The sequence below is a fragment of the Macaca nemestrina genome, chromosome 7, assembly GCF_043159975.1.
Source record: "Macaca nemestrina isolate mMacNem1 chromosome 7, mMacNem.hap1, whole genome shotgun sequence".
NCBI lineage: Eukaryota > Metazoa > Chordata > Mammalia > Primates > Cercopithecidae > Macaca > Macaca nemestrina.
In genome coordinates this window covers 910,927-938,891 of record NC_092131.1, presented here as the reverse complement: position 1 = coordinate 938,891, position 27,965 = coordinate 910,927, and the positions used below count along the sequence as shown (strand labels likewise).

The 27,965-nt window shown below is 40.9% G+C and overlaps 2 gene segments (V, D, J or C); both read right to left on the bottom strand.

Annotated features, from left to right (window-relative positions):
* Window positions 1–5,265: 5,265 nt before the first annotated feature.
* Window positions 5,266–27,965, bottom strand: part of LOC139364041 (immunoglobulin heavy variable 4-4-like) — a 91,972-nt gene continuing 69,272 nt past the window's right edge. Inside the window, 1 exon segment of the V gene segment in view lies at window positions 5,266–5,294. Coding sequence covers window positions 5,281–5,294 — 14 coding nt within the window.
* LOC105464753 (immunoglobulin heavy variable 1-69D-like) lies at window positions 11,172–11,714 on the bottom strand. The segment is given in 2 exon segments: window positions 11,172–11,503; window positions 11,590–11,714. Coding segments are annotated over 2 exon segments (363 nt in total).

Sequence of the window (27,965 nt, the reverse complement as noted above, 5' to 3'; positions counted from 1 at the left end):
GTCTGACAGAAGAGCCTACATGCTGACAGGTGTGTGTACCTATCTGAGGGTAAATGCCCATTCAGGGACAGTGCATGCCTGACATGTGTTGAAGCTTGTGGAAAATCTTTCTCAACCAAGGAAACAAAAGAATCCTATGGGTTATTTTCTTGTCAGAAGGAAAAAAACTTGGATCATATAGAAAATTGGTTTTTTTTGTTAAAGGTCTTTAGTGAATGGAAATGTCTTATATGTGAATGAGGAAAATTTCTTCATTCTTTGTTGCATGTGTCTCATGATATCCCCACCCTCACAAATAAGTTATTAGATAATTTTATACAGTCTGCATTTAATCCTGGAATAATGAACTGCTAAATATTTTTTACAAAAATTGTATATATTTAGGTTTATATTTTCTGTCACAACAGTATGAGCTTAGCCAAATTAATTCTGCCATGTCTTAACCACCGTATGTCACTAAAAATAATTTTACTCTTCTTAAACAGTGCCATTTTTACTTATTTTATACCCACTCTCTAAATTGCTTGAATATGCTCTATATGTTTACCTGACTATAGTTTTGACTTCGAAAGAATTTCAAATACATGCCATTATACATTGTCATTGAAATGACTTCACTGAAGAAAGTGGAAAATGAAGTTGCTGACCTAAGCAACTTTGAAAATGAGGAAATTCTATATGTTTATAATGTAAAGAAACTGCACATAAGCAGTCTGTTCTAGTAGATAAACATGTTTCCAATGAGCTTTACATTTCTGATTCTGTTATGCATGTGTCCTGAAATTGTGCAGCTAAGTAATAAAATGACGTATGTTAGGATAGGATTCCTCACTTTGCAGTGGGTGGTTATGGATAGTCAAGGAAGGAAGGCTGTAAAGGTCCATGTGGTAGCATAGTTGGGTGGAGACACCAGTGTGTTCTCATGTTTAATATAATCAAGTTACAGAAGATTAGGTATTTAAATAGTTTCGATGTGTCCATATACATGGGTTCATATAAACATGGACATTTACTAGGCCAATTGGTTGAGAGGTCCTAGAAGTACTTACACCACATTAACAACACACATACCAGTATGACATTTTTAAAATTTTAATACTATTCTTTAACATCGGAAACAAGCAGTCTTTAGAAAAATGGCTGATTCTATGTACAAAAAAGTTAACATAGAAAAGAAGCTTAGAATTTATTGTAATACCTGGAAACAGGGAAATGTCCAAAAACAAAAGGATGAGGTTTACTGTAAGGATGCAGGAATCAAACTACATGAGCTCCCAGCACCTAATAAAGCTCTGATGATTTGAACAATAAAACGAAGAATGTAGCAAGGATCTTCTTCAGAGTATGAAAGAGACATCCATAAACCAATATGGACATCAATGGTTGACTAAATAAAGAAATAATTGGAAGAAGAACATGTCTCCTTACAGAAATATTGCAAATATCTCAGGTGGAGGGTCCTCCACTCAGGTAGGTGAAGGTTAAACACTCATGAGTTGATTGTGTCCTGAGATTAGAGATATGGAAAAAAATAATCACTATTAGTGTATTTTATAATGAGATATCAGATATAATGCCAAAGACATGATCTTTGAATGAATAAAAATTTACATGTTTTTCATGTAAACTTGTACACACATACGCACACACACGCGCACACACACATATTTTTCTGCAATACACAGGCATAAGGAAGTAAAAGACAACCGGAAACATGGAGACAAAACCTCCAAGTCACATATTTGTCAAATGAATTATTTTAATTTGTTAAATGACTTTTGTAATCAATATGCAAATATACATACAACTCATAAAAAATGCAGTTAAAAAATGAATCAAATATCATGAGAGGCATCTCACCAATAATTATACAAAAATTGTTAAATATGAATTTATTTAGGGACCTATGCATTTAAATAAAAATTAGATAACATTACTCACCTAGTAGAAGGGTTAAAACACACAATACTCTTAATGATAAATGGCAATTTCAATGAGGAAAACCAAGAACTATCATGCATTGATGGTGGGAATTCAAAATGGAACATGCACAAAATAAGATTCTTTTTGGCATTTTAAAAAAATAGAGATAAAAGTAGACTTAAAATGTGTTCTTGTGTCGGTGTTCCAAAATATTTACAACACTGATTTAGAAATTGATGTTTAAAAGATACCTTCAGAGGAAGTCTATATCAGCTTAATTAATTGGATTCATATTCAAATCCCTGAAATAGCTAACAGAATAAATGTATGAAAAATCTCTCAAATAATTAAAATTCACGTTTGGTGTCCAGACGTCCTTTCACTGAAGACCAAGCACCCAGAGGACATGCTCCTCACTGTGAACCCATATTTGATTAGCGCAGAGACTGCCTGGATGATTTCTGGAACCATCACTCTCCATGACACTAAGAAGGTGCCTTGACCTCATCCTAGTCCCATCAGGCATCAGCACAGGTCACTGGTGACTCTGAGAAAGTGTCAGCTGATGTCCCACGTGAGTGTCCAGCAGGTCCCCCTGAGATCATCTGCGTGCTCCTGAGACAGTGTCTCCAGCACCTGCCTGGCTTCCTGATCCTCCAGGATCTTCAACAGAAACACTCTTGGTTTACAGATTTGCCCTGTGATGCACAGTTAGAGCTAATTTTCTCATCTCATGGACAGTAGGAATCAGAAGATGTAAGAGAAGTTTGGGGTTCCTGATGAACTCACTGCTCCCAAAATAATCGTGAAGGAATTTGTATTTTGGATAAGTTTGGGTTTTATTTCCTACTCCATTTAATAGAATTTCATGAACTGTTTACATACTTTCAGTTCATATCCACAGATCCTCATCTTTCTATGTTGATTTCTGACTCACTAGGTTTGTGCACCTGCCACACTCTCAGATCCATCACTGCCTTGTCACACACACAATGTAGGCAACATTACTTAACACTGAAATCTGAATTGTTTATTCATAGGAATATAGAGACTCCCACAATTCTGTATCCTTTCAATTAGTAAAACCATTCTTGTCCTTTATATCCTCACTATTAAGATATTTACAGTCCTTGAAACCCACTTTAAAAAATAGTTCTGGTTGCCTTAAGTTACATGAGTGATTCTGATGTAACAGGATATTTAAAGGCACATCAGCAACTTCTTGAACACTCGGGGTTTTTGTTGTTGTTGTTGTTGTTGTTGTTGTTGTTTTGTTGACAAAGGAAGACACAGGCGCTGAGAGGAAACCTCATCCCCAGCCTCCTGTGCACCTGCTCCGGGGCTGGAACCTGGGCTGGGTGGCTCCTGAGTGTCCCCTCCAGCCCAGTCCTTGCCTTGAGAGGAAGTTCCCATGGGGCTCACAAAGCATTTTCCCTCAGCTTCCCTAGCCTAACATGAAATGGCTTTGTCCTGACTTAGAATACTCCTTCAGTGACACCGTATGCTGCTGACACCGTCTCTTGAAACATCTACTGATTAGCCTTACTGAACCTAATGAACTCTACAGGGAGACTCAAAGCAAGGATTCTATGACACAGGAGGGAGCGCCTTCTCTAAGCTCCAGATGCACCGAATCAGAGGAAAATGAATCCAAAACCTTACAGGAGATTTGGGTGTGCCTTGTTCCCTGCAGCTGAATGTTGCCTCTGAGATTTCCAGCAGGTGCAGATGCTTTCAGATGAGAGCACATTTCATATCCAATATTCCGATAACACACGTTTTCCCTTCTTCCTAGTGCCTCACCTGTAGAAAGTGCCTCCTACACTGACAATAGGCCCAGGTATCTTATTTTTCCTCCTAGAGATCTAAAGCAAACAGGATACAAGTGGAGACTTTGGAAGTGCATGCAGGTTGTTATTTTCTTTGTCTCAGCTAAGAACCTTGCAAAGGCTTCATGATAAAAGAAGCTGAGATGAATGAGGAAGTTTCCAAGTACTGTTTTCAAAAATGTTGAAGTCAGAGGCTTCATATTGCTCTACTGTCCTTGTCTGAGTGTGCCATTTTTTTTAATTATTTTTTTAATTTTATTTTCTGTATGTTCTCAGAGTCTGTGCATTGCTACACTCTCATGTTTAATCCAGAGCCATCATCCTGGTTAGAATGGATTGTGCAGTGCAGGTCAGCACTGCCTGTTTTGACAATGGAAACCTAGAGACGCGATCGGCTTCCTCTTCTGGGCTGCGACTTTCACCAGGAATCCCCAGGGGAAAAACTGTTTTTGGCCATTACTTCCTTTTGTGGTTTCAGTGTCCCTGGACTAATTACTTTCATCTAACCCTATTGGCTAACTTTACTCATTTGTATAGTAATGGAAGAATGGGGGAGAAATCTGGAATGGGAGATTTGTCTTCCTTTATATAGGATAAGTTCTGGGAAAGTCCTTCCCTGTCGAAGCTTTAGAAAACGGCTCCTGTTACATTTCTCAGTAATTAATATTTTCCAATCTGACCGATAAGAAATGTATTTGGATAGTATTTTTTAGAATCTGGAGGTTTCTGGAGAGAAAGCCCATAAAACGTAGAAGCACAAGACCCTCTGGAACAGTCACGTTGACCGAGTCCACATCTGCCTTTTGGACGTCTATAGTGCTGACCACGTAAGTGTCCTCAACAGCCTGTGGCTTCTACAGCTTCTCTTCCAGTTAAGCAACTGTCGACTGCCATTGTGGACTTGCCTGTCTATCCAGGTCCTTGAGTGGGTATTTATTTTTTAATTTCAGTTACTAAGTAGATTCCAAAAAGTATTGGCATTCAGATTATGCAGATTTCTTTTGAAATAAAAATGAGGGTGATGAACATTATAATCTACATGTCAGAGCATAAACCAAAAGTCCAATCAAAGGTCTCCATTGATGTGTTACTGGGGGCAGAATTTTGATCTTATTACGTATAACAGGCACCTGGTATGACATAAATGAACAGGCAGGAAAACAGAGAAAGGACATGGCACAATGCTTATGAAACAGTCTCAGCAATTTTAATTTTCTTCTGAGGAAGCTGAAATTGTGAAAGTGAAGCAGTGTGACTGGTCATGTCTCAGGTGATGTTCTGTTCTGGAAAGTATCTCCAGTCCTGGGCTGGATCCAGTAGGTGCACTCAGGCCCCCAAACCTGAAACAGGGACTCTTATTCCTTAAACACAAGACATTCCAATAAGAAAGCTGTTCTCAGGTGAGCTGCAGAGCAGGGAGGAGGAGATGGAGGTGTCCTTCGCTTCCCAGAATTGCTGAAACTTGAAGACCAAGGCCACCTCTGAGAGGCAGAGATCCACCTATGAGTACATCACATCAGCTCTGTCTTCAGGAATCTTTGGCTGTGTGGGAGGATAAGGAATGTGATTTCTTTCTTTCTGCTCACCCAATGTGCTTCAGAGGAAATGAAACTGAAAATTCAATAACTATTTTTTTTGTCGTATTAGGGGAGAGAACATGTATAAATCATGGCAATACAAGTGCTCCCTCCAGAGCCTGCAGAAGGAGCAAGTGGACAATTGAGAGAAGAAAGCGCCCTGCCCCAGGAAGCAGGTGCCCTAACATCATCCCCTGAGAACTGTGCTCCAGATGCCGTGCGTCAGTGGAACCTGGGCTAGTGCCTGGGATTTGTAGGTAGTGTGGGGCGCAGAGCACAGCTCCATTCCTCCTCATTCTGTGACCTGGGATGTGGCCTCTTCCTCTGAGCTTCATTCAAACAAGGTGTTAATATAAAATTGCAGCATTAAATTTACCTATAACCTTTCAAGTAGGAGGTAGGAGCCAGTGCTGTTCAGAATTGTTATCACTATTGTTGTCCCCAACCTTAGAAACCAGAACAATACCTGCATGATCTGTCATCTCAGGTCTCAGGTGACCACGTTGCAGAGAACACACATGCTTTGTTTCTGTGACAAAGATGGTATTGGATACTGGAAAGTATGTGAACCTTGTTATAGATTTGTGTTAATTACAGTACAATTGGTAAAATTAGAATTAGTAAGTGATAATTAAAAATTTAGCTTTGGGGATTTCCAAGCAAAGTGTGGATGGTGTGTTTTGATTTCTCCTTGCTTAATATAATATCATGTGAGAGGAGGAGATAAATTAAAGAGGAAACTATTCAGCAATGTGGAATCAGGGATTTTATAAATAAAGAAGGTTCTCACATCTTCTGGAAAACCCATAAACTTAAAAAAATGAAGGAATTTTAGGACAGATTTCTATATTCTGGATGCATGAATAATAAAAGATTAAGTGCAAAAAGAGATACACAGAAGATGAAAATTCTGCAACAGATAATTTTGCGAAATAGACAGCTTTGTAATAGTTTGTAATTTTACCTAAATATTCAAAAGATAAACTCCAGAGAGATCCAAATAAGAAACTATAACATTTCAATGTTAGATGACTGCTCAAGAGGAGCTTGAACTGACATTATTTTGATGAATCATACCTCAATAATAAAACTGTGTCTAATGGTGCACTTATTCATGAGGCTGCTTGAGTAAATAGTTTCTACCTCTCTTACCTGGGAGTCCTGGCACAACCCAACATTCTCTAAACCTGGGGGCCACTGAGAACAGAGACAGAAGTTTGAATATTTTGAAGTTATTATGAAGTTTTGAGAGATCCACAATCACCGAGTGAAGTGATTGGTGAGGGTGGTCTCTATGAGCCTAGTCTTTGAAGAGTGTGGCTATTTGTTATGATGAGCAAAGAGTTGCTTGTTATGATGAACATAAAGCAACAAAGACAGTCAAGGAAAATGAAGAAACGGGGAGAATGGTACAAACAGGAGGACAAGATAACGTTCCAGAAACTGGCAACAATGATTTAAAAAGCATATGGATTACCTGGCAGAATATTTAAATAAATATGAGAAACATGTTTAATAAGCTAGTGGCAGCATGCAAGAACAATGTGAGAATTTTAATAGAGATAAAAATTTTGAAAGAGGACTAGATAAAAATATTTGTGTCGAAGAATACAACAAGTCAGACAAAATTTTTAACAGAGCACACTGTGGAGAGGCTCAGGCTTTTCTTTCCCCTAGAGAAGGTACCCCTGAAATTCCCCTAGACATGAATCACTGTTTGCTCCCGCCCACCTTCTAGATTCTCCTCAGAGATGCCCAGGACTCCAGAGTTTAGGTTCTCTCATGTTGTGTGACTTTGGGTTAAAACACACCTGAAACAGTGTGACTGTTGTCCTGTATCAATTCATCATCATCCGCATTTTAGTTGATGAGATTTTTTTTACCTCATTTTGAAGAATGAAAATAAATCTGTAGACTATCTAGGCGAGAATTTTTTTTTTTTTTTTGAGACAGAGTCTCGCTCTGTTGCCCAGGCTGGAGTGCAGTGGTGCGATCTCAGATCAATGCAAGCACCACCTCCCGGGTTCACACCATTCTCCTGCCTCAGCCTCCCAAGTAGCTGGGACTACAGGTGCCCGCCACCATGCCCAGCTAATTTTTTGTATTTTTAGTAGAGAACGGGTTTCACCATGTTATCCACGATGGTCTCGATCTCCTGACTTTGTGATCCACCAGCCTCAGCCTCCCAAAGTGCTGGGATCACAGGCGTGAGCCACCGCACCCGGCCTAGGCCAGATTTTCTTATCTCTCTTCTCTGTCTTTCCCTTGGTAGATGCGAATGTAGCCCCAAATATGATAGGAATCAGTAAACACTGCAGCTCTTACAACACTTTCTTGGTCAGCTGGTCCAACAGTGTGAGGACCACAATAGCACAATTATTTTATGAGACTAATTCTGTATCCAATGCAGACACATTTTTGTTTTATGTACCAGGACCTACAGTCCATCGCAGCCTATGATTATGGAGAAGGAAAGAAACATTCTTCAAATTTCAATCATACATGTGGTAAGAGAAATGGACATTTCTGTCCACTGGTTTCCAGACCCAGCTGTTGTAGACCCTGGCCACTGGGCACTGTAGTGCTCTCTGTTTTGGGGGAATTTAAGCATCCTGGAGAATGGTATTATCCCCAAAATGGGCCTTCTTTAAAGATTACATTTCGTACTATAAAACAGAGGCAAAAAATACCTGCTGTATCTCACATCAGACTGTGGAGACTTAAGTCAATGTTTCCATTGTTCTATTGACGTCTTTGTTTCTGGGCAAATGTGAAGGAGCAAGAACTGCTGGATCTCAGACTCATGTTCCTGTGATCACATCTCCTATCCCTTAACTATAGCTACATCCCTTGTGTCAGAACACATTATGCAGTGTCTCATTCTAGGAATAAGATATTCAGTAACTTGGACAGTGGCACTAGTAGCTTCTCTATCATTAAAAAAAATGTGCAGATAAAGTTAATTCTTCTAAGTATAAATCACTACCTATCAGGTTTGGGCTTTAATTTTTTCAAATTATCTCCATATGACTGGTGGGTATTCTTAGAGTGTGAATTTATTTTGTTAGACAAATGTATCTATCGCTGTCAGTTCAGGCACTTGGTAAGACGTGCTGGTCAGTCTGGTTGCAGGTATCTGGGCTCAGTCTTCATTGCACATGTTAGGGAAAGCTCTGGTATAAAGAGAGTGGACGCTGTCACTTATGTAGCAGTGTGGATTAAACTGCAGAAGATCATCATACTATGAGGTCTCCATACCCTTTTACACAGCAGAGTAGATTTCCCTGGCTTTCAGCTGCCTGCTAACTTACATTAAATATTACTGCATGTACTTTTACTTAACAGTGTTTTCTATTCTAAGCAATTGCCTGCTTAGTTAATTAAAGTAAGCACCAGTAAATTTTAAAACTAACAGTAAATTACCTGTACAACTAACATCACATGGGCGTGGTGAATAAGCCAAGAAGAGATACCAGAAAACAAAACTCATAAAGACACACCTTGTGTGAGTTGAGAGTTGTCAGTGAGCACAGAAGACGTCAGGAGCTTGTGTTGACTTTTACATGAAGAAAGTCAATTATATTTGACACCCAGAAGGCTGTCACACCCATGAGAGAAATATGTAGAGTGATCCACATAACTCAGAAATTAGAAAGTGATAAAGTCACAAACTTGCAAAACCAGCAAAAACAACATTCAGTGTATTTAGTATTCAGCTCTGTTTCTTCAGGAAAAGGGATGGGTTATATCTGTATGGAAAATGGGACAAGTAGTTTTAAGCTGATTCTCCTGGGAAGTTGCTAAGGAAATCACTCAGGTGATGCTCTGACACAGGATTGTGAGGAGGACGTTGACCCCTGGTGGTCGCTGTCAGCAGCACGGGATGCTCAACCCTGGTGGGTGCCTTTGTTACTTACTGTTTTGTCCACAAGAGATTTTAAGCTGTCAGGTGCTGCATGCAGGTGAGTTTTTAAACCTCAGATGAGGAAAATAACATGACCACACAGAAGATGAGAAAATTGAAGACCTCACTTCATCAAGCACATTCCACTGATGAGCACTGTTTACACAGAGAGCCAGCAATGAGCTGGGAAGAGGAAGGGGCTGGGGAAGATCACCCATAGAAGGACACATCCAGCCTGCTTGAACTCCCTGTGGAAGGAGGGTTTCGATGTTTGCCCTCAGCTAATCAAGGGCATTTCAAGACCTTCAAAAGCTTTCAGAAAAAGGGTTTTCATGAACAAATGCCCATACGTTACTCAGAGTTGTATTTTTTCATATTTATTCTTCCCCTCTAGGCAGCACCGCAGCAGGGTGTTCTCAGAATTCTCCCTGATCCTTCTTGAGTTCCTGGTGCAGCTCCTGGAGGAGAAGCCTGCATGGGGGAGGGAGCCCTTCTCATGTGCAGCCCTGAGGCTCTCCCACCACCTCACCCGCCACTGCCCTTCAGTCACTTGGTAAACATTTGTGAGCTAATCTTCCTGAAACGTGTGGTTTTGGGCAGTATATTCACCAGGTAATCAACTCCTTAAGCTCTGTTTATTTTGGCAGGCACGTATCCCTTTCAGGAGCACAGGTTTGTTCTGAGTGTGTGGCAGTGGATAATTACTGAGGGGGGGTTTACGTGCATCTTGTCGTCTCCCACAGTGTACCCTCCATGGGGTTGGCACCCACAAGCAAGCAGACGGACTTGCTCAGCTGGAGGATGACAAACATTTTCATAACCTATGACCTCAGTGATGCTCTTTCCCTGCAAGACCAATCGTGATCATTCCTCTGGCTAATGTGCACTCATCAAGGGTGAGCAGTGACCACCTCTGTGAGGGCTCCTTCAGGGGCACACTCCCTTCGTAAAGGGAAACTTTTGTTCCTACCTGGTCCCATGAATGTGTTTGTATTTGCTGCACAAACAGCCTTATTCAGACCCACCACCCAGGAGCTTACAGTGTACCTAATCCAACTCTAGGGCATTGTACACAGAGTCTCTCATTGCCAGGGTCTCCAATTCTCATGAAAGGATGTTCATTATGAGATTTGCCAGAACTTTCTGGCCTTTTAGAGACATGAACCTGCCTCTAAAAGCTTAAAAATCTTACTCTTTGGGAAGGAGCATTGTAAACCAGAAGTAAGATAAGCTCTAAATTAACATATATTTTGTGGATTTTGGAAGAAAGAGTTCAAATAGTAATAGCCTCACCCACTTTCCCTCTGACTAATATCAGTTCTAGAAAGCACTGAAAAAAACCTGTGGTGCTCTGAAACACTTTAGGTTTGTTATATTAGGGCATCAGCAGAAAAAGAAAGAACCAAGTGTCCTTGGAGATTGATCCATTGTAACTGATTTGTGCCTGTGGGGCAGGATGGTTGTGGTGGAGGAGGCTGTGCCTGTGTAGGGCAGGGATTAGTGGGAATTCTCACACCTTCTGTGCAATTTCTTTGTAACCCTAAAACTGCTCTAAAATAAACTTTATGATAAGGAGTGACAGAAACATTTGAAATAAATTTTTGCCACTTTTTAAGCATCATTCTTAGTCTCACCATGTGGTCAAATAACCTTGCTCCAAATCACGTATTCATCCCATTGGAAAACTTGTTCACAGTAGCACGTTCATGGAACGTTTGTATCAACTTTATTGAGTGTGGCCTTTCCCACTCCATGAATTTGGCTTATGTGATAACTCTTGAGTGGAATATTTATCTTAAAATTAGAGTATGTACTTGTTTCTATTGTTCTTTTTTTCTAGAATATGTAACTGATTTTGTAAACAATCTTAAACTTAATAACCCCTGTCATCTCCTCAGCCCCGCACAGCTGCCTTCTCCCTCAGGGTTTCTGACACTCTCAGGATGTGGGTTTTCACACTGTGCCTCTCGCACAGTAATACACGGCCGTGTCCTCAGATCTCAGGCTGCTCAGCTCCATGTAGGCTGTGCTTGTGGACGTGTCCGCGGTAATCGTGACTCTGCCCTGGAACTTCTCTGCGTAGTTTGTTATACCAACAAGAGGGATGATCACTCCCATCCACTCAAGCCCTTGTCCAGGGGCCTGTCGCACCCAGCTGATAGCATAGCTGTCGAAGGTGAATCCAGAAGCCTTGCAGGAAACCTTCACTGAGGCCCCAGGCTTCTTCACCTCAGCCCCGGACTGCACCAGCTGGACCTGGGACTGGGCACCTGTGGAGAGGACACAGGAGTGAATAAAATCCTCTTTAACTAAACCGGGATCCCTTCCTCAGCTTTGGGACTAGGAAGCCCCTTACCTGTAGCTGCTGCCACCACAAAGAGGAGCCTCCAGGTCCAGTCCATGGTGATGAGCTGTGTTCCCAGGGGCTTCTTTAGAGGAGGGATGTGGTTGTTTTGTGATGCTCTCAGGGCACCAACATATCTATATTTATCTCAGGAGACCTCAGGTTATTTGCATATTCATGTGGCAGGGTATTTCACAGCTCAAAGGCTGAACCAGGATTAGAAAGAAAACAGATGTCACATCGGCTGGATAAGAGTGGGATGCTGAGACACCAAGCCCTAAATCCTGCTTGAGGAAATGCATCCCTACCCCAATTCTAAGCTGTCTGTGGACAGCAGTCTTCCCACTGAAGAACCCAGGATGTGCTCCTGATTTTACTGGGTGTGAACCTATTGTGGGATGTGAACCCACATTTTATTGGCATAGAGATTACCTGGGTTGTTTCTAGGACCATCGCTGTCTCTGACATTGAGAAGGCACCTTGACTCCATTCTGGCTCCATTAGGAACAGTCAGAGCTCTCTGGTAACATGGAAAAGGTGGCCACTAGTTATCCCACATGAGTGTCCAGCAGGGCCCATGGAGACTTCTGAGATCTGCTGGGTGTTCCCAAGACAGACTCCCCAGCACTTTCCTGAGGGTCCTGGCCTCCCAGGTCCTTCAATGGAAAGACTCTTGGTTTACAGATTTGCCCTCTGCTATATGATTGGCTGTGAGATTTCCCTCCCATTGACAGTAGGAATGAGGGGTTGAAATAGAAATAGGAATTTGAGTTTCTTGATGAACTCATATCTCCCAAAATAATTACCAAGTAATTTGTATTTTGAATAAGTTTGTGTTTTATTTCAAACTCTATTAAATAGAATGATTTGAAGTATTTACATGGTTTTAGATCATATCCATAGATGATCATCTTTACATGTTGAGTTCTGATCCGCTTGGTCTGTGCACCTACCACACTCTTTAATCCACCACTTCCAAGTCACAAACACAATGTAGGAAATATTACTTATCTCTGAAGTCTGAATAACTTTCTCGTAGGGATATATTGTCTCCCCCAGTTATGTGCCCCTTGAATTAAAAAACCATCCATATCCTTCATATTCTCACTATTCAGATATTTATTATCCTAGAATCCTACTTACATTGCTTTTTGAGTGATGTAAGTGGTCCAGATGAAATAAAATATTTAAATGAATATCAGCAACATGTTGAACACTTAATTTAGAATGACTTGTTGAATAAGGAAGACTCAGGCCCTGGAAGAATATTTCTTCTTATTTATCTCCAACAAATAAGTGAGAACATATAGTATCTGGTTTTCTGTTCCTGAATTAGTTTGCTAACAGTAATGACTGCCAGTTCCATCATGTTCTTACAAAGGACATAATTTCATTCTTTCTTAGCTGCATAGTATTCCTTGGTTTGTATGTACCACCTTTTTCTCTATCCATTCTGCCAGTGATGGGGGTTTAGGTGAATTCCATGTCTATGCTATTGTGAATAGTGCTGCAATGAACCTACATGTTTATATTCCTTTAGGTATCTGTCCAGTTGTAAGACTGTTGGGTCAAATGAAACTTCTGTTTTAGATTATTTGAGGGATCACCACACTGCGTTCCACAAGGGTTGGACTAATTTATATTCTCACCAGAAGTGTATAAATTTCCCCTTTTTTCTGCAACTTTAATTTTTTCTTTTTTTAAGATTACCCATTCTAACTGATGTGAGATGGTACTTCACTGCGGTTTTGATATGTATTTCTCTAATAATAGTGATATTCAGCATTTTCCCCTATGATTGTTGGCCACATGTAGGTCTTTTTTGAAGTATCTTTTCATGTCATTTGGTAACTTTTTATTTCTTGAATGTTTGTTAAAGTTCCATGTGTATACTAAATATTGGAGCTTTGTCAGATGTATAGGTTGTAAATATTTTATTTGCCATTCTATAGGTTGCCTGCTTACTCTGTTGATAGGATCTTTTGCTATACAGAAGCTCTTTAAATTACTTAGGTCCCATTTGTCAATTTTCGATTTTGTTGCAACTGCTTCTAGCATTTTCATTATAAAGCCTTTGTCAGTTCTTATGTACTAAATTATATTTCCTTGGCTATTATCAAGAATTTTTATAGTTTTAGGTTTTACATTTATATCTTTAATCCACATATGATATTTTTTCAATTGATGTTGAAAACACATTTGATGAAACTCAACATCCTTTCATAAAAAAAATTTAAAAATGGGTATAGAAAGAACACATCTCGACAAAATAAAAGTTGTATTCGAGAGACTTTCAGGTAGTATCAGACTGAATGAGAAATAACTAAAAGTCTTTTCTCTAAGATCTGGAACATGACAAATTTCCCACTTTAACCACTGGTAAAGCATAAATCCTTCTGCTGCCCCCATAGCCGGCTCTTACCTGCAAGCGCCACCTACTGGCCGGATGCTCAAACTGCATGACCTAATACAAAGCCGCTACCACCAGTGTACCTCAGTTGAAAATGAGTATAGCTTCTCAATACTTCTGTGATTCCAGTGCCGCAAAAGACCATGGGTCTGCTCACATGCCCAGTATATTACTACTACAACGGGAATTTGAAAAAGCCACCACACTAAAGCTCTTAATAACAAAATAAATCACACTGAGTAGTTGCCCCTCACCTGGCCATTTCCATCAAGGCTGGTGCTTTTGCTTGCCAGGCTCGGTGGCTCATGTGTGTCCAGCTTGGTGCCCCTCTCAGGGACTGAGCAGGGAACTCAGGTCACTGTGCATTTCATAGATCAGTCCATCGCCTGAGGCAACAGAGAACTTCTCCTTGTGCACAGATATCAAGTGTTTACTCATCTGCTTCTGCCACAGTCAGCTCAAATGTGTAAGGCCACCTACTAACATGAAAGGTGAACGTAACAAGCCAACACAAAAGCTGCATTTTTACTTACTTTACATAGTTTCTTGAACTACTTCAATATGTACATTAACATTGACAATGAAAATCGTAGAATTCTCCAGTAATACATAATTACATTTTTACGACATGTTTCCCTTCTCAAATTAAAAGTAGTGCATTTAACATGGTTCTAATTTCATATTAACATGTGTTCACTTTATGTCGGTTTTTTATTGTTCTTGGTTGTCAGCATGTCGATTTATATGTCCCTAAGTTTGCTGATTGACTTCTCTTCAAGATAAAATATACTGCTTATCCCCTCTAATACATAGTTTTAAGTATTTTATTTAATCTTTAGATTATCTATTAATTCTCTTCTAAAAAACCCTCTTTGTTTGTTGCTATTAACTATTTGATGAAATATTACTGTCATACCTTCTTTAACTTATCTTAGCATGAGTTCCTTTGGTGCTTGGAACATCTCTGTAATGACTGTTTTGAAGTTTCCATTTGTTAAATCCAACATCTGGAATGACTCACAGTTTCTGTTTTCTGAAATTGTGTGCATTGGAGACATTCCAGTTTCTTTGAATATCTCTGAATTATATTTAGAATCTTGGCAGATAACACATCTTAGAAACTCTGAATAGTGACCCCCGTACCACTCTCCGGTGTATCAGTAAAATGTCTCCCTATTAATTTATTCCTCCATGGGCTTGTCCCTTTGAGTGATGCCTCTTTCCTTCACACTATAAAGGGAATGATGTCACCATTCACAGGTGTAGCCCTGGATGTACACACAGTTGCCATGGAAATGCTGCCATTTGGCAGTGTAGCCGTTGAAAGCCTCTTTACCTGATGTCTCTGTTTGGGTGTCTGTATCTCTTAATATAACAACTGGATGCTATTCCGCACTTAGTGCTGGCATGGTGTCACTGTTTTGTGTCCTAAAGTGATCCACAATCTGATGCAATTAAATTTGTGTCTATTTGGAGGGGCAATTTTTGAGGTTTTTTTTTCTGACCCAAAAGGTTTGTTTGTTGTTTGTTTCAAGAAATGGGGTCTGGCGATATTTTCCATGCTGTCTTTAAAATCCTGGGCTCCTGAGTCTCTCACCTCAGCTTCCTGACTCATTTGGAACTACAGGCATGTGGCACAATGCTCAGCTGATTATTCTTAAATTATAATTTTTCTCATTCTCTCAGATAAACTGAGTGCATTGTAGTTTAATATATTGCTGTAATGGAGCTTTTGGCTTTCCAAGAATTACCTCAAAAATATATGATAATTTTAGGAGAACCTTATGGTAGAAATTATTCATATTCTACTACAAATAGTCACACACTTTACAGAGAATTTTGAAACTTTGTTTCTATGCCTCCCATGTAGAACTGTGAGTCAGTTAAGCCTCTTTTCTTTGTAAATTACCCAGTCTTGAGTATTTCTTCCTAGCAGTGTGAGAACAAAAAAATACACTGTTTTGGTATACCACAGAGAGTAAGGCACTGCTATAAGGATACCCGAAAATATGGAAGCAACATTAGAACTAGGTAAAAGGTAGAGGTTGCAACAGTTGGCAGGGCTCAGAAGAAGACAGGACGGTACTGAAAAGTTTGTAATTTCCTAGAGACTTGTTGAATGACCTTGAACAAAATGCTGGTAGTAATATGGACAATAAAATCCAGGAGGAGGGGGTGTCAGATGGAGATTAGGAACTTTTTGGGAATTGGAGCAAAGGTGATTCATGCTATGCTTCAGCACGAAGACTGGCAGCATTTTGCCTCTGCCCTAGAGATCTGTGGAAATTTGAACTCGAGAGAGGTGATTTAGAGTATCTGGCAGAGAAATTTCTAACCAGCAAAGCATTCAAGATGAAGAAGAACATAAAAATATGGGACATTTTCAGCTGACAATGCGATAGATAAGAAAAAATCAATGTTCTGAGCAAAAACTCAAGCATGCTGCAGAAATTTGCATAAGTAACAAAAAGCCAAATGCCAATCAACAAGAAAGTGGGGAAAAATGTTGTCAAGACATGTCAGAGGTCTTCACAGCAGTATTTCCAATCACAGGCCAAGAGCCCCAAAGGGAAAATAATGATTTTATGTGCCCGGTCCAGGGCTTTCCTGCTCTGTGCAGTTTTGGGAAATAGTGCCTTGAGTTCCAGCCACTTCAGCTCCAGCTGTAGCTAAAGGGGGCCAAGGCACAGCTCAGGCCACTGCTTCAGATGGTGGAAATCCCAAACCTTGGCAGCTTCCCTGTCATGTTGAGCCTATGGTTGCACAGAAGTTGAGAATAGAGGTTTGAGAACCTCCACCCAGATTTCAGAAAATGTGTGGAAATGTCTTCATGTCCAGGCAGAAGTTTGCTGGGTGGGGGGTGGTGTAGCCCTCATAGAAAACCTCTGTTAGGGTAGCGCAAAAGAGAAATGTGGGGTTGAAGCCCCAATACAGAGCCCTCACCGGGCCTCTGCCTAGTAGATCTGAGAGAAGAGGGCCACTGTCCTCCAGAACCCAGAATGTGAGATCGACTGACAGCTTCTACTCTGAGCCTGGAAAAACTGAGAACACTCAACACCAGTCCATGAAAGCAGCTGGGATTGGGGCTGTACCTTGCAAAGCCATGGTGGCAGGACTGTCCAAAACCATGAGAGTCCACCTCTTCCATCAGCCTGACCTGGAAGTGAGACATGGAGTCAAATGAGATTATTTTGGAACTTTAAGGTTTAATGACTGCCCTATTGGATTTTGACCTTGCATGGGGCCTGTAGCCCCTCATTTCAGCCAATTTCTCCCATTTGGAATGGGTGTTTTTCCTCAATATCTATACTTACATTGTATCTAGGAAGTAACTAACTTGCTTTTTGATTTTACAGGCTCATAGGTGGAGGGGACTTACCTTGTCTCTGATGAGATTTTGGACTTGGACTTTTGAGTCAGGGCTGGATTGAGTTAAGACTTTAGGGGACTGCTCCATTCTAGCTTGGCTACAGAGCAAGGCTCAGTCTCAAAAAAAAAAAAAAAAAAAAAAAGACTTTAAGGGACTGTTGAAAAGGCATGATTGTGTTTTGAAATGTGAGGAGATGAGATTTGGAAGGGGCCCGGAGAAGAATGATACGGTTTCACTGTGTCCCCACCCAAAATCTCATCCTGAATTATCATTCCCATAATCTCACATAGAAATAGTGGGACGTGGGACCCGATGGAGGTAATTTAATCATGGGAGTAGGTTCCCCCAGGCTGTTTGTGTGACAATGAGTGTGTCTCACAAGATGTGATGGCTGTAAAAGCATTTGGCGTTTTCCTGCTTGCACTTCTCTATCCTGCTGCTTTGTGAAGAAGGTGCCTCACTTCCCTTTTCCCTTCTGCCATAATTAAAAGTTTCCCAAGGCCTCCCCAGCAATGCATAATTTTGAGTCAATTAAGCCTCTTTTCTATATAACTTACTCAGTCTTGGATATTACTTCATAGCAGTGTGAAAACCGAACAATACAGTGTTTTTCCTAATATTTTAATGTCATACATTTAGATTAACGTAACTATATATTTATTTTTAAGACAGAATGTGACGGTCACCCAAGCTGGAGGGCAGTGGCATAATCTCAGCTCACTGCACCTCTGCCTCCCAGGATCAAGAGATTCTCCTGCCTTAACCACTGAACAGATGGGAATAAAGACGGTGCCACAACACCCAGCTAATTTTTGTATTTTTTGTAGAGATGGGCTTTTACCATGTTGGCCATGCCAGGCTTGAACTCTTGAGCTCAGGTGATCTGCCTGCCTCGTCCTCCCAAAGTGCCGGGATTACAGGCCTCAACCACCATGCCTGGCCAAGATTAATATAACTATGTAATTTAACGATGTATTTGAAAAGCTCATGGTCATACAAACACACATACATAGACAACAGCCCAGCAAAGACACATACATGTGCCCATGCAAAAATGCATGTATATCTAAACATCAAACCAACACATCCATTTGTTTAGTATTACTCTAATTATTTAATTGAATTTAAATTGTGTTTGAAGTTTGAGGTTGTAGTACAAAATAATGTTTTTCTATGTGTATGTCTGTCTAGTCCAATATTAAAAGACAAATATATTTCAATACATGGTTTGGTAAAACTGAATGTAAATGCAATTCTTGGCAAATATGTCATTTAAATGTACAATGACATTTAATTTTAAACAGTCTGTTATTAATAAATAGAATAACTAATAAGTCAGACTTTACTTTTTAAATTGTATTACATTATTTGTTGAATTAACATTATGGTTTTAAACTAGGCAGGATAAAATTTGTTTATTTGAAAAGTTGTGAAAAAACGTTTTATTGGCTGAATATTCAATACAAACTCTAGTCCTTATTTGACAATATCCTTTATAATAGAGAACATCCAGCAATATGAAACTGAACACAGCCCATGCTTTCCAGGACTCACTCACAATGCCAGCTTCCTAGAGGGTGGTCTGAGAGGGTGCAAACACATGGGGATTTGGGCTTTATCATCAAAGCGCTAGAGAACCCCAGGGCTGAACACACAGAGGGCAGAAGTAGCTGTGGAGCCCACTCTGTGGTACTTAGGGAAAGCAAGAGATAGGAAGGGGGGGGGTCTGTAGGGCCCTAGAAAAGGGTGAGGAGGACAGAGAGTCTGCAGGTAGATAAGTATATTCTAAGAACGGTCATCCTCCTAAATTCGGTTGGCTTCAGTGACTATGAAGAGAAAGGAAGTGATTCACCACACATGGAGGATAGAAAGTAAAGGGACTTTCTGTTTCCTGCATGGAGACTGAGGAAGATAAAAGGCTTTCAAAGAAGAAAGGAAGGTGAAAAAACAGTCTGAAAAACAAGACATCAGAAGCCAACCAAGGTGGAGAACAAGAACAGTTAAAGTGCTGTTTAATTTCCACAAACAGCAGATGAAAAGAAAAGAAGAAACAAAATACCGTGAATATGCTGAATTAAAGTAAGAAAACATATGCAATTGTTTGACTATTACAGCACAAAACCACAAAACTCTATTATTTATGGAAACAGAGTTTGTATTGAGGATTCTCATTTTTTAAGGCTGGCTCACTCTGTTGCCCAGGCTGGAGTGCAGTGGCACAGTCACAGCTCACGGCAGCCTCAACCTCCCAGGCTTAGGAGGATCTCAAGCCTCAACCCTCCAAGTAGTTGGGACCGCAGGTAGCAACACACACAGATTTTTTTTTTTTTTTAATAGAAAGGATCTCACTATGTTGCCAGGGTGTTGTTAAACTCCTGAACTCAAGCAATCTGCCTGCCTCAGCCTCCCAAAATCTCAAAATGCTGGGGTTACAGGTGTGATTTTAAAAATTTTTCTATTTTAATGATAGTATTATTTCAAATGAATATAATATATAAGGAGTCTATTTTAAAAATTGTACTGAGAGGTCATTGCTAGTGTTATTTGGAAAATATTCAACATTAAAAGTTGAATTAAATCCCTGCTCTAAGTTAATGTTTTGTAGGTGAAAGAAACCATGGAGCTAAAAGGAAGAAATGGTGAGAGATCCTGGGGAAGACTTTTGCTTGACCGGGTCAAGAATCGCCAAGGTCTAAAAGAAAACCACAGCCTCCCAGGCTCCTGATGTGGAGCTGCCTCCTAAGAGAACCCTCATGAACTGAGCACCCCCTGGTGTCCTGAGCGTCCCCCTGGTGGTTCTGAGTGCCCCTTGGTGTCCTCGGGGCCCCCTCGTGTTTCTGAGCACCCCCTCGTGTCCTGAGAGCCCCCTGGGGGTCCTGAGCACTCCTTGGCGATCCTAAAAACCTCCTGGTGTCCTCAGCGCCCCCTGGTGGTTCTGAGGGCCCCCAGGTGTCCTGAGCGCCTCGTTGTTTCCTGAGCGCATCCTGGTGTCCTGAACGCCCCCTGGTGTCCGGAGCACCCCCTGGTGTCCTGAGCACCGCCTGGTGGTTCTCAGCGCCCCCTGCTGTCCTGAGCATTTTGTGCACTCCTGAGCTCACCTTTGTTGTCCTGAGCTTGCCTTTGTTGTCCTAAACACCCCCTGGTTTCCTGAGCGTCGCCTTGTTATACTGCGCGCCCCCTAGTGGTTGTGAGCAACATCTACCACGCAGTTCCCTCCTGTCTCCCTGCAGAAATTTTTGTGTCTGGGTTCACGCAGATGTTCCCTCTCCTGTGACCCTCACTGTAATACACGGCCTTGTCCTTGGCTTTCAGGTTGATCATTTTAAGGTAGACTGCACTTGAAAGGGTGTTGTTTGGGACTGTTAATTTATTTGTACTCATGGAGAGTAATCCTAAGAACTCCCACTTGTTCACTCACTGTTTCCACCCACAACAATCCCTGTCATGAAATCTGCTGCAACAAGCTCATGCTTTAGTCAGCAAAGGTGAATCCAGAGGATTTTCAGGAGAGTCTCAGAGAAATCCTGGACTATACCATGTTCCCTCTGACTCCACCAGTGAACTTCACACAGGACTTCTGCAAACACAGAGGAAGCCAACTGAGAAGAGCCCTATGAGGAGCAGCCACACCTGGACCTGATCCACAAGTGACTGTAATATTGAGCGTGATGAGAAGGGAATCCCACATCAGTGCAGACCCCATAGTGTGGACACTGAGGAAGGGAAGATACATGGGGTGGCTCCTTACCAGGGCCTGAAAGAATGGGGATGAGCTTCCTTTCATGAGGAGGGGAGGGGACACATTTCCATGTCTTTCTTTTTGTGGTCATGTGTGCACAACTCAACATTGCTCATCCATCCTGTGGTCTACATTTCAGGGAGGCCAAGGTCAAAGGATTCCTGGGTCTGGATGCACAGGGTTAATCTGCCCATTACTCTTTCTTATTCTCTAATGTGGACACTTTTGAGGAATCTTCCTGGTAGCAAACAATGTAGTTGTGCCATTTTGAGTGAGTTTCTTAATCCTGAGTTCTAATTTGATTGCTCTGTGACCTGAGAGACAGTTTGTTGTGATTTCTGTTCTTTTACATTTGACAAGATGTGCTTCACTTCCAATTTTGTAGTCAATTTTAGAATAAGTGTGATGTGGTGCTGAGAAGAATGTATATTCTGTTGATTTGAGGTGGAGAGTTCTGTAGATGTCTATTAGGTCTGCTTGGTGCAGAGCTGAGTTCAAGTCCTGGATATCCTTGTTAACTTTCTTTCTCGTTGATCTGTCTAATATTGACAATGGGGTGTTAAAGTCTCCCATTATTATTGTGTGGGAGTCTAAGTCTCTTTGTAGGTCTCTAAGGACTTGCTTTATGAATCTGGGTGCTCCTGTACTGGGTGCATATATATTTAGGATAGTTAGCTCTTCTTGTTGAATTGATTCTTTTACCATTATGTAATGGCCTTCTTTGTCTCTTTTGGTCTTTGTTGGTTTAAAGTCTGTTTTATCAGAGACTATGATTGCAACCCCTGTTTTTTGGGGTTTTTTTGCTTGTTTTTTTTTTTTTTTGTTTTTTTTTTTGCTTTCCATTTGCTTGGTAGATCTTCCTCCATCCCTTTATTTTGAGCCTCTGTGTGTCTCTGCACGTCAGATGTGTCTCCTAAATACAGCACACTGATGGGTCTTGACTCTTTATCCAATTTGCCAGTCTGTGTCTTTTAATTGGGGCATTTAGCCCATTTACATTTAAGGTAAATATTGTTATGTGTGAATTTGATCCTCTCATTATGATGTTAGCTGTTTATTTTGCCCATTAATTGATGCAGTTTCTTCATAGCCTCAGTGACCTTTACCATTTGTCTGGTGCCAGTTGTTCCTTTCCATGTTTAGTGTTTCCTTCAGGAGCTCTTGTAAGGCAGGCCTGGTGGTGACAAAATCTCTCAGCATTTGCTTGCTTGTAAAGGATTTTATTTCTCCCTCACTTATGAAGCTTAGTTTGGCTGGAAATGAAATTCTTGGTTAGAAATTCTTTTCTTTAAGAATATTGATTATTGGCCCCCACTCTCTTCTGGCTTGGAGGGTTTCTGTTGAGAGATCCACTTTTAGTCTGATAGGCTTCCCTTTGTGGGTAACCCGACCTTTCTCTCTGGATGCCCTTAACACTTTTTCCTTCATTTCACCCTTGGTGAATCTGAGAATTATGTGTATTTGGGTTGCTCTTCTCAAAGAGTATCTTTGTGGTGTTCTCTGTATTTCCTGAATTTGAATGTTGGCCCGCCTTGCTAGGTCGTGGAAGTTCTCCTGGATCCTATCCTGGAGAGTCTAACTTGGTTCAATTCTCCCCGTCACATTCACGCACACCAATCAAATTTAGATTTGTTCTTTTCACAGAGTCCCATATTCCTTGGAGGTTTTGCTCATTCTTTTTACTCTTTTTTCTCTAAATTTGTCTTCTCACTTTATTTCACTAATTTGATCCTCAATCACTGATATCCTTTCTTCCACTTGATAAAATCAGGTACTGAAGCTTGTGCATGCATCACAAAATTCTCGTGGCATGGTTTTCGCCTCCCTCAGGTCATTTAAGGTCTTCTCTACACTGTTTATTCACATTAGCTATTCCTCTAACCTTTTTTTCCAGGTTTTTAGCTTCCTTGTGATGGGTTAGAACATGCTCCTTTAGCTTGGAGAGATTTGTTATTACCGACCTTCAGAGGCCTACTTTCTGTCAATTCGTCAAAGTCATTCTCCATCCAGCTTTGTTCTGTTGCTGGTGAGGAGCTGCGATCCTTTGGAGAAGAGGTGCTCTGTTTTTTAAAATTCTCAGTTTTTCTGCTCTGGTTTCTGCCCATCTTTGTGGTTTTATCTAAGTTTGTTCTTTGATGTCGGTGACCTACAGATGGGGTTTTGGTGTGGATGTCCTTTTTGTTGATGTTGATGCTAGTCCTTTCTATTTGTTAGTTTTCCTTCTGACAGTCAGGTCCCTCAGCTGCAGGTCTGTTGGAGTTTGCTGGAAGTCTACTCCTGACCCCATTTGCCTGGCTATCACCAGCACGTAGGCAAAAGAAAGAAAGATCAGACTGTTACTGTGTCTATGTAGAAAGGGAAGACATAAGAAATTCCATTTTGACCTGTAAATTGAAAAACTGTTTTGCTGAGATGCTGTTAATTTGTAACTTTGCCCCAGCCACTTTGCCCCAACCTTGTGCTCACATAAACATGTGTTGTATGCAATCAAGGTTTAAGGGATCTAGGGCTGTGCAGGATGTGCCTTGTTAACAAAATGTTTATAAGCAGTATGCTTGCTAAAGGTCATCACCATTCTCTAGTCTCAATAAACCAGGGGCACAATGTACTGTGAAAAGTCGCAGGGAACTCTGTCTTGGAAAGCTGGGTATTGTCCAAGGTTTCTCCCCATGTCATAGTCTGAAATATGGCCTCATGGGATGAGAAAAACCTGACCATCCCCCAGCCCAACACCCATAAAGGGTCTGTGCTGAGGTGGATTAGTAAAAGAGAAAAGACTCTTGCAGTTGAGATAGAGGAAGGCCACTGTCTCCTGCCTGCCCCTGGGAAATGAATGTCTAGGTATAAAACCTGATTGTACATTTGTTCAGTTCTGAGATGGGAAAAAAACTGCCCTATGGTGGGAGGCAAGACATGTTGGCAGCAATGCTGCTTTGTTATTCTTTACTCCACTGAGATGTTTGGGTGGAGAGAAACATAAATCTGGCCTACATGCACATCCAGGCATAGTACCTCCCTTTGAACTTAATTATGACATAGATTCCTTTGTTCACATGTTTTCTTGCTGACCTTCTCCCTGTTATCACCCTGCTCTCCTACTGCATTCCTTTTGCTGAGATAATGAAAATAATAATCCATAAAAACTGAGGGAACTCAGAGACCGGTGCCAGTGCAGGTCCTTAGTATGCTGAGTACCAGTCCCTTGAGCCCACTGTTGTTTCTCTATACTTTGTCTCTGTGTCTTATTTCTTTTATCAGTCTTTCGTACCATCTGACAAGATACACCCACAGGTGTGGAGGGGCAGGCCACCCCTTCACCAGCAGAGGCTGCAGAACAGCAAATATTGCAGAACAACAAATGTTGTTGCCTGATCCTTTGTCTGGAAGCTTTGTCCCAGAGGGACACCTGCCTGTATGAGGTGTCTGTTGGCCCCTACTGGGAGGTGTCTTCCAGTTAGGTTACATGGGGTTCGGAGACAAACTTGAGGAGGCGGTCTATCCCTGCTCAGAGCTCAAATGCCGTGCTTGGAGTACCAATGCTCTGTTGAGAGCTCTCATACAGCGATGTTTAAGTCTGCAGAAGTTTCTGCTGCCTTTTGTTCGGCTATGACTTGCCCACAGAGGTGGAGTCTACAGACAGAGTAGGCCTTGCTGAGCTGAGGTAAGCTCCATCCAGTTCGAGCTTCCCAGTGCGGTGGCTTATGCCTGTTATCCCGGCACTTTGGGAGGCCAAGGCCTGGGCAACAACAGTGAAACTCCATCAAAATAAATAAATAAATAAATAAATAAATAAATAAATAAATAAATAAATAAATAAAGCTGAGAGGATTGAGGGGATTTCTATGCAAAGTGTGGATGGTGTGTTTTAATTTCTTCTTGCTAAATGTAGTATAATGTCAGAGGAGACAGATAAAGAGGAAACTATTAGAAAATGTGGAATCAGATATTTTTTAAATAAAGAAGGTTCTCACATCTTCTGGAAACCCCATAAACTTTTTAAAAATGAAGGAACTTTAAGATATATTTCTACAGTCTAGATACATGACTAATGTATATTTGGATTTAAGTGCAAGAAGAGATCCACAGAAGATGAAAATTCTGCAGCAGCTCATTTGCCAAATAGGCAGTTTTACACCAGTTTGTAATTTTGCCTAAGATTCAAAAGATAAACTCCAGAGAGATCCAAATAAGAAATTATAATATTTCAATGTTAGACAACTGGTTGAGAGAAGCTTGAACTAACATTATTTTGATGAATCATAGCTGAATAATAAAACTGTGTTGAATGGTGCACCTATTCAAGAGGCTGCTTGAGTAAATAGTTTCTACCTCCCCTACTTAGGAATCCTGGCAAAAACCAACATGCTCTAAAACCTGGGGCCAGTAAGAACAGAGACAGAAGTTTGAACATTATGAAGTCATTATGAAGTTTCGAGAGATCCACAATCACTGATGGGGTGATTGGTGAGGGTGGTCTCTATGAGCCTAGGCTTAGGCTTGGAAGAGTGCAGCTCTTTGTTATGATGAACAAAGAGCTGTTTGTTTTGATGAGTAGATGGCAACAGAGACAGTCAAAGAAAATGAAGAAACGGGGTAACATGGTCCAGAGGGACAATATAAAGCTCCAGAAACTGGCATCAATGAATATTAAAACATATAGATTTCCTGGCAGAAAATTTAAATATTAGAATCATGTTAATAAGCTAGTGGCAGCATGCAAGAACACTGCGAGAATTTTAACAGACATAAAAAAAACTTAAAAAGTACTAAAAAAAATTGTTGTTGAAGAATGCAAGTCAGCCAAAAATTGTAACAGAGCACACTGTAGGAGAGGCTCAGGCTTTCCTTTCCCCTAGAGGAGGTAGCCCTGCAATTTCCCTAGACATGAATCACTGTTGCCTCCCGCCTGCCTTCTAGATTCTCCCCAGAGATTTCCCGGACTCCAGAGTTCATGTTCTCACATGTTGAGCGACTTCGGGTTAAAACACACCTGAAACACTGAGTGGCTGTTGTCCTTGATCACTTGATCATCATCTGCATTTTAGTTGATGTGATTTTTTTTTTTTTACTTCAGTTTGAAGGAAAGAAAACAAATCTATAGACTCTACCTAGGTCAGAATTACTTCTCTCTCTTTCACTCGGTAGCTGTGAATGTAGCCCCAAATATGATATGGATCAATAAACACTGCAGCTCTTACAACACTTTCTTGGTCAGCTGTTCCAACAGTATGAGGACCACAGTAGCACAATTATTTTATGGGACTAATTCTGTACATACTGGAGACACATTTCTTCTTATGTACCAGGACCTCCAGTCCATTGCAGCCTATGATTATGGAGAAGGAAAGAAACATTCTTCAAATTTTCATCATACATGTGGCAAGAGAAACTGGTATTTCTGTCCACTGGTTTCTAGACGCAGGTATTGTAGCTCCTGGCCACGGGACACTGTAGTGTTCTCTGTTTGGGGGCATTTAAGCATCCTGGATAATAGCATTATCCCCAGAATGGACCGTCTTTGAAGATTAAATTTCCTTCTATAAAACAATGGCATGAAATACCTGATGTGTATCTCACATCAGACTGTGGAGACTTAAGTCAGCCCTTCCATTGTTTTACTGGGGTCTTTGCTTCTGGGCAAATGTGAAGGAGCAAGAACTGCTGGATCTCAGACTCATGTTCCTGTGATCACATCTCCTATCCCTTAACTATAGCTACATTCCCTCATGTCAGAACACATTATGCAGTGTCTCATTCTAGGAATAAGATATTCAGTAACTTGGACAGTGGCACTAGTAACTTCTCTATCATTAAAAAAAACCATGTGTAGGTAAAAGTTAATTCTTCTAAGTATAAATTGCTACTTATCAGGTTTGGGCTTTAATTTTTTCAAATTGTCTCCATATGACTGGTTAGTATCCTTATACGGAGTAATTTTTTTAGACAAATGTGATATCACTATCAGTTCAGGCACTTGGGGAGAGGTGCTGGTCACAACTTAGCTCCAAGCTAAGTTGGAGATATCTGGGCTTAGTCTTCATTGCACATTTTAGGGAAAGCTCTGATATAAAGAGAGTGGACACTGTCACTTATGTAGCAGTATGGATTAAACTGCAGAAGATCATCATACTATGAGGTCTCCATACCCTTTTACACAGCAGAGTACATTTCCCTTGCTTTCAGCTGCCTGCTTTCTTACATTAAATATTACTGCATGTACTTTTACTTTACATTGTTTTCTATTCTAAGCTATTGCCTGCTTAGTTAATTAAAGTAAGCATCAGTAAATTGTAAAACTAACAGTCAATTACCTGTACAACTAACATCAAATGGGTGTGGTGAATAAGCCAAGAAGAGATACCAGAAAACAAAACTCATAAAGACACACCTTGTGTGAGTTTAGACTTGTCAGTGAGCACAGAAGATGTGACGAGCTTGTGTTCACTTTTACATGAAGCAAGTCAATTAGGCCAGGCGCGGTGGCTCAAGCCTGTAATCCCAGCACTTTGGGAGGCCGAGACGGGTGGATCACGAGGTCAGGAGATCGAGACCATCCTGGCTAACACGGTGAAACCCCGTCTCCACTAAAAAATTCAAAAAATTAGCCGGGCGAGGTGGCGGCGCCTGTAGTCCCAGCTACTCGGGAGGCTGAGGCAGGAGAATGGCGGGAACCCGGGAGGCGGAGCTTGCAGTGAGCTGAGATCCGGCCATTGCACTCCAGCCTGGGCGGCAGAGCGAGACTCCGTCTCAAAAACAAACAAACAAAAAAGAAAGTCAATTATATTTGACATCCAGAAGGCTGGTCACTCCCGTAAGAGAAATATATAGAGTGATCTACGTAACTCAGAAATTAGAAAGTGACAAAGTCA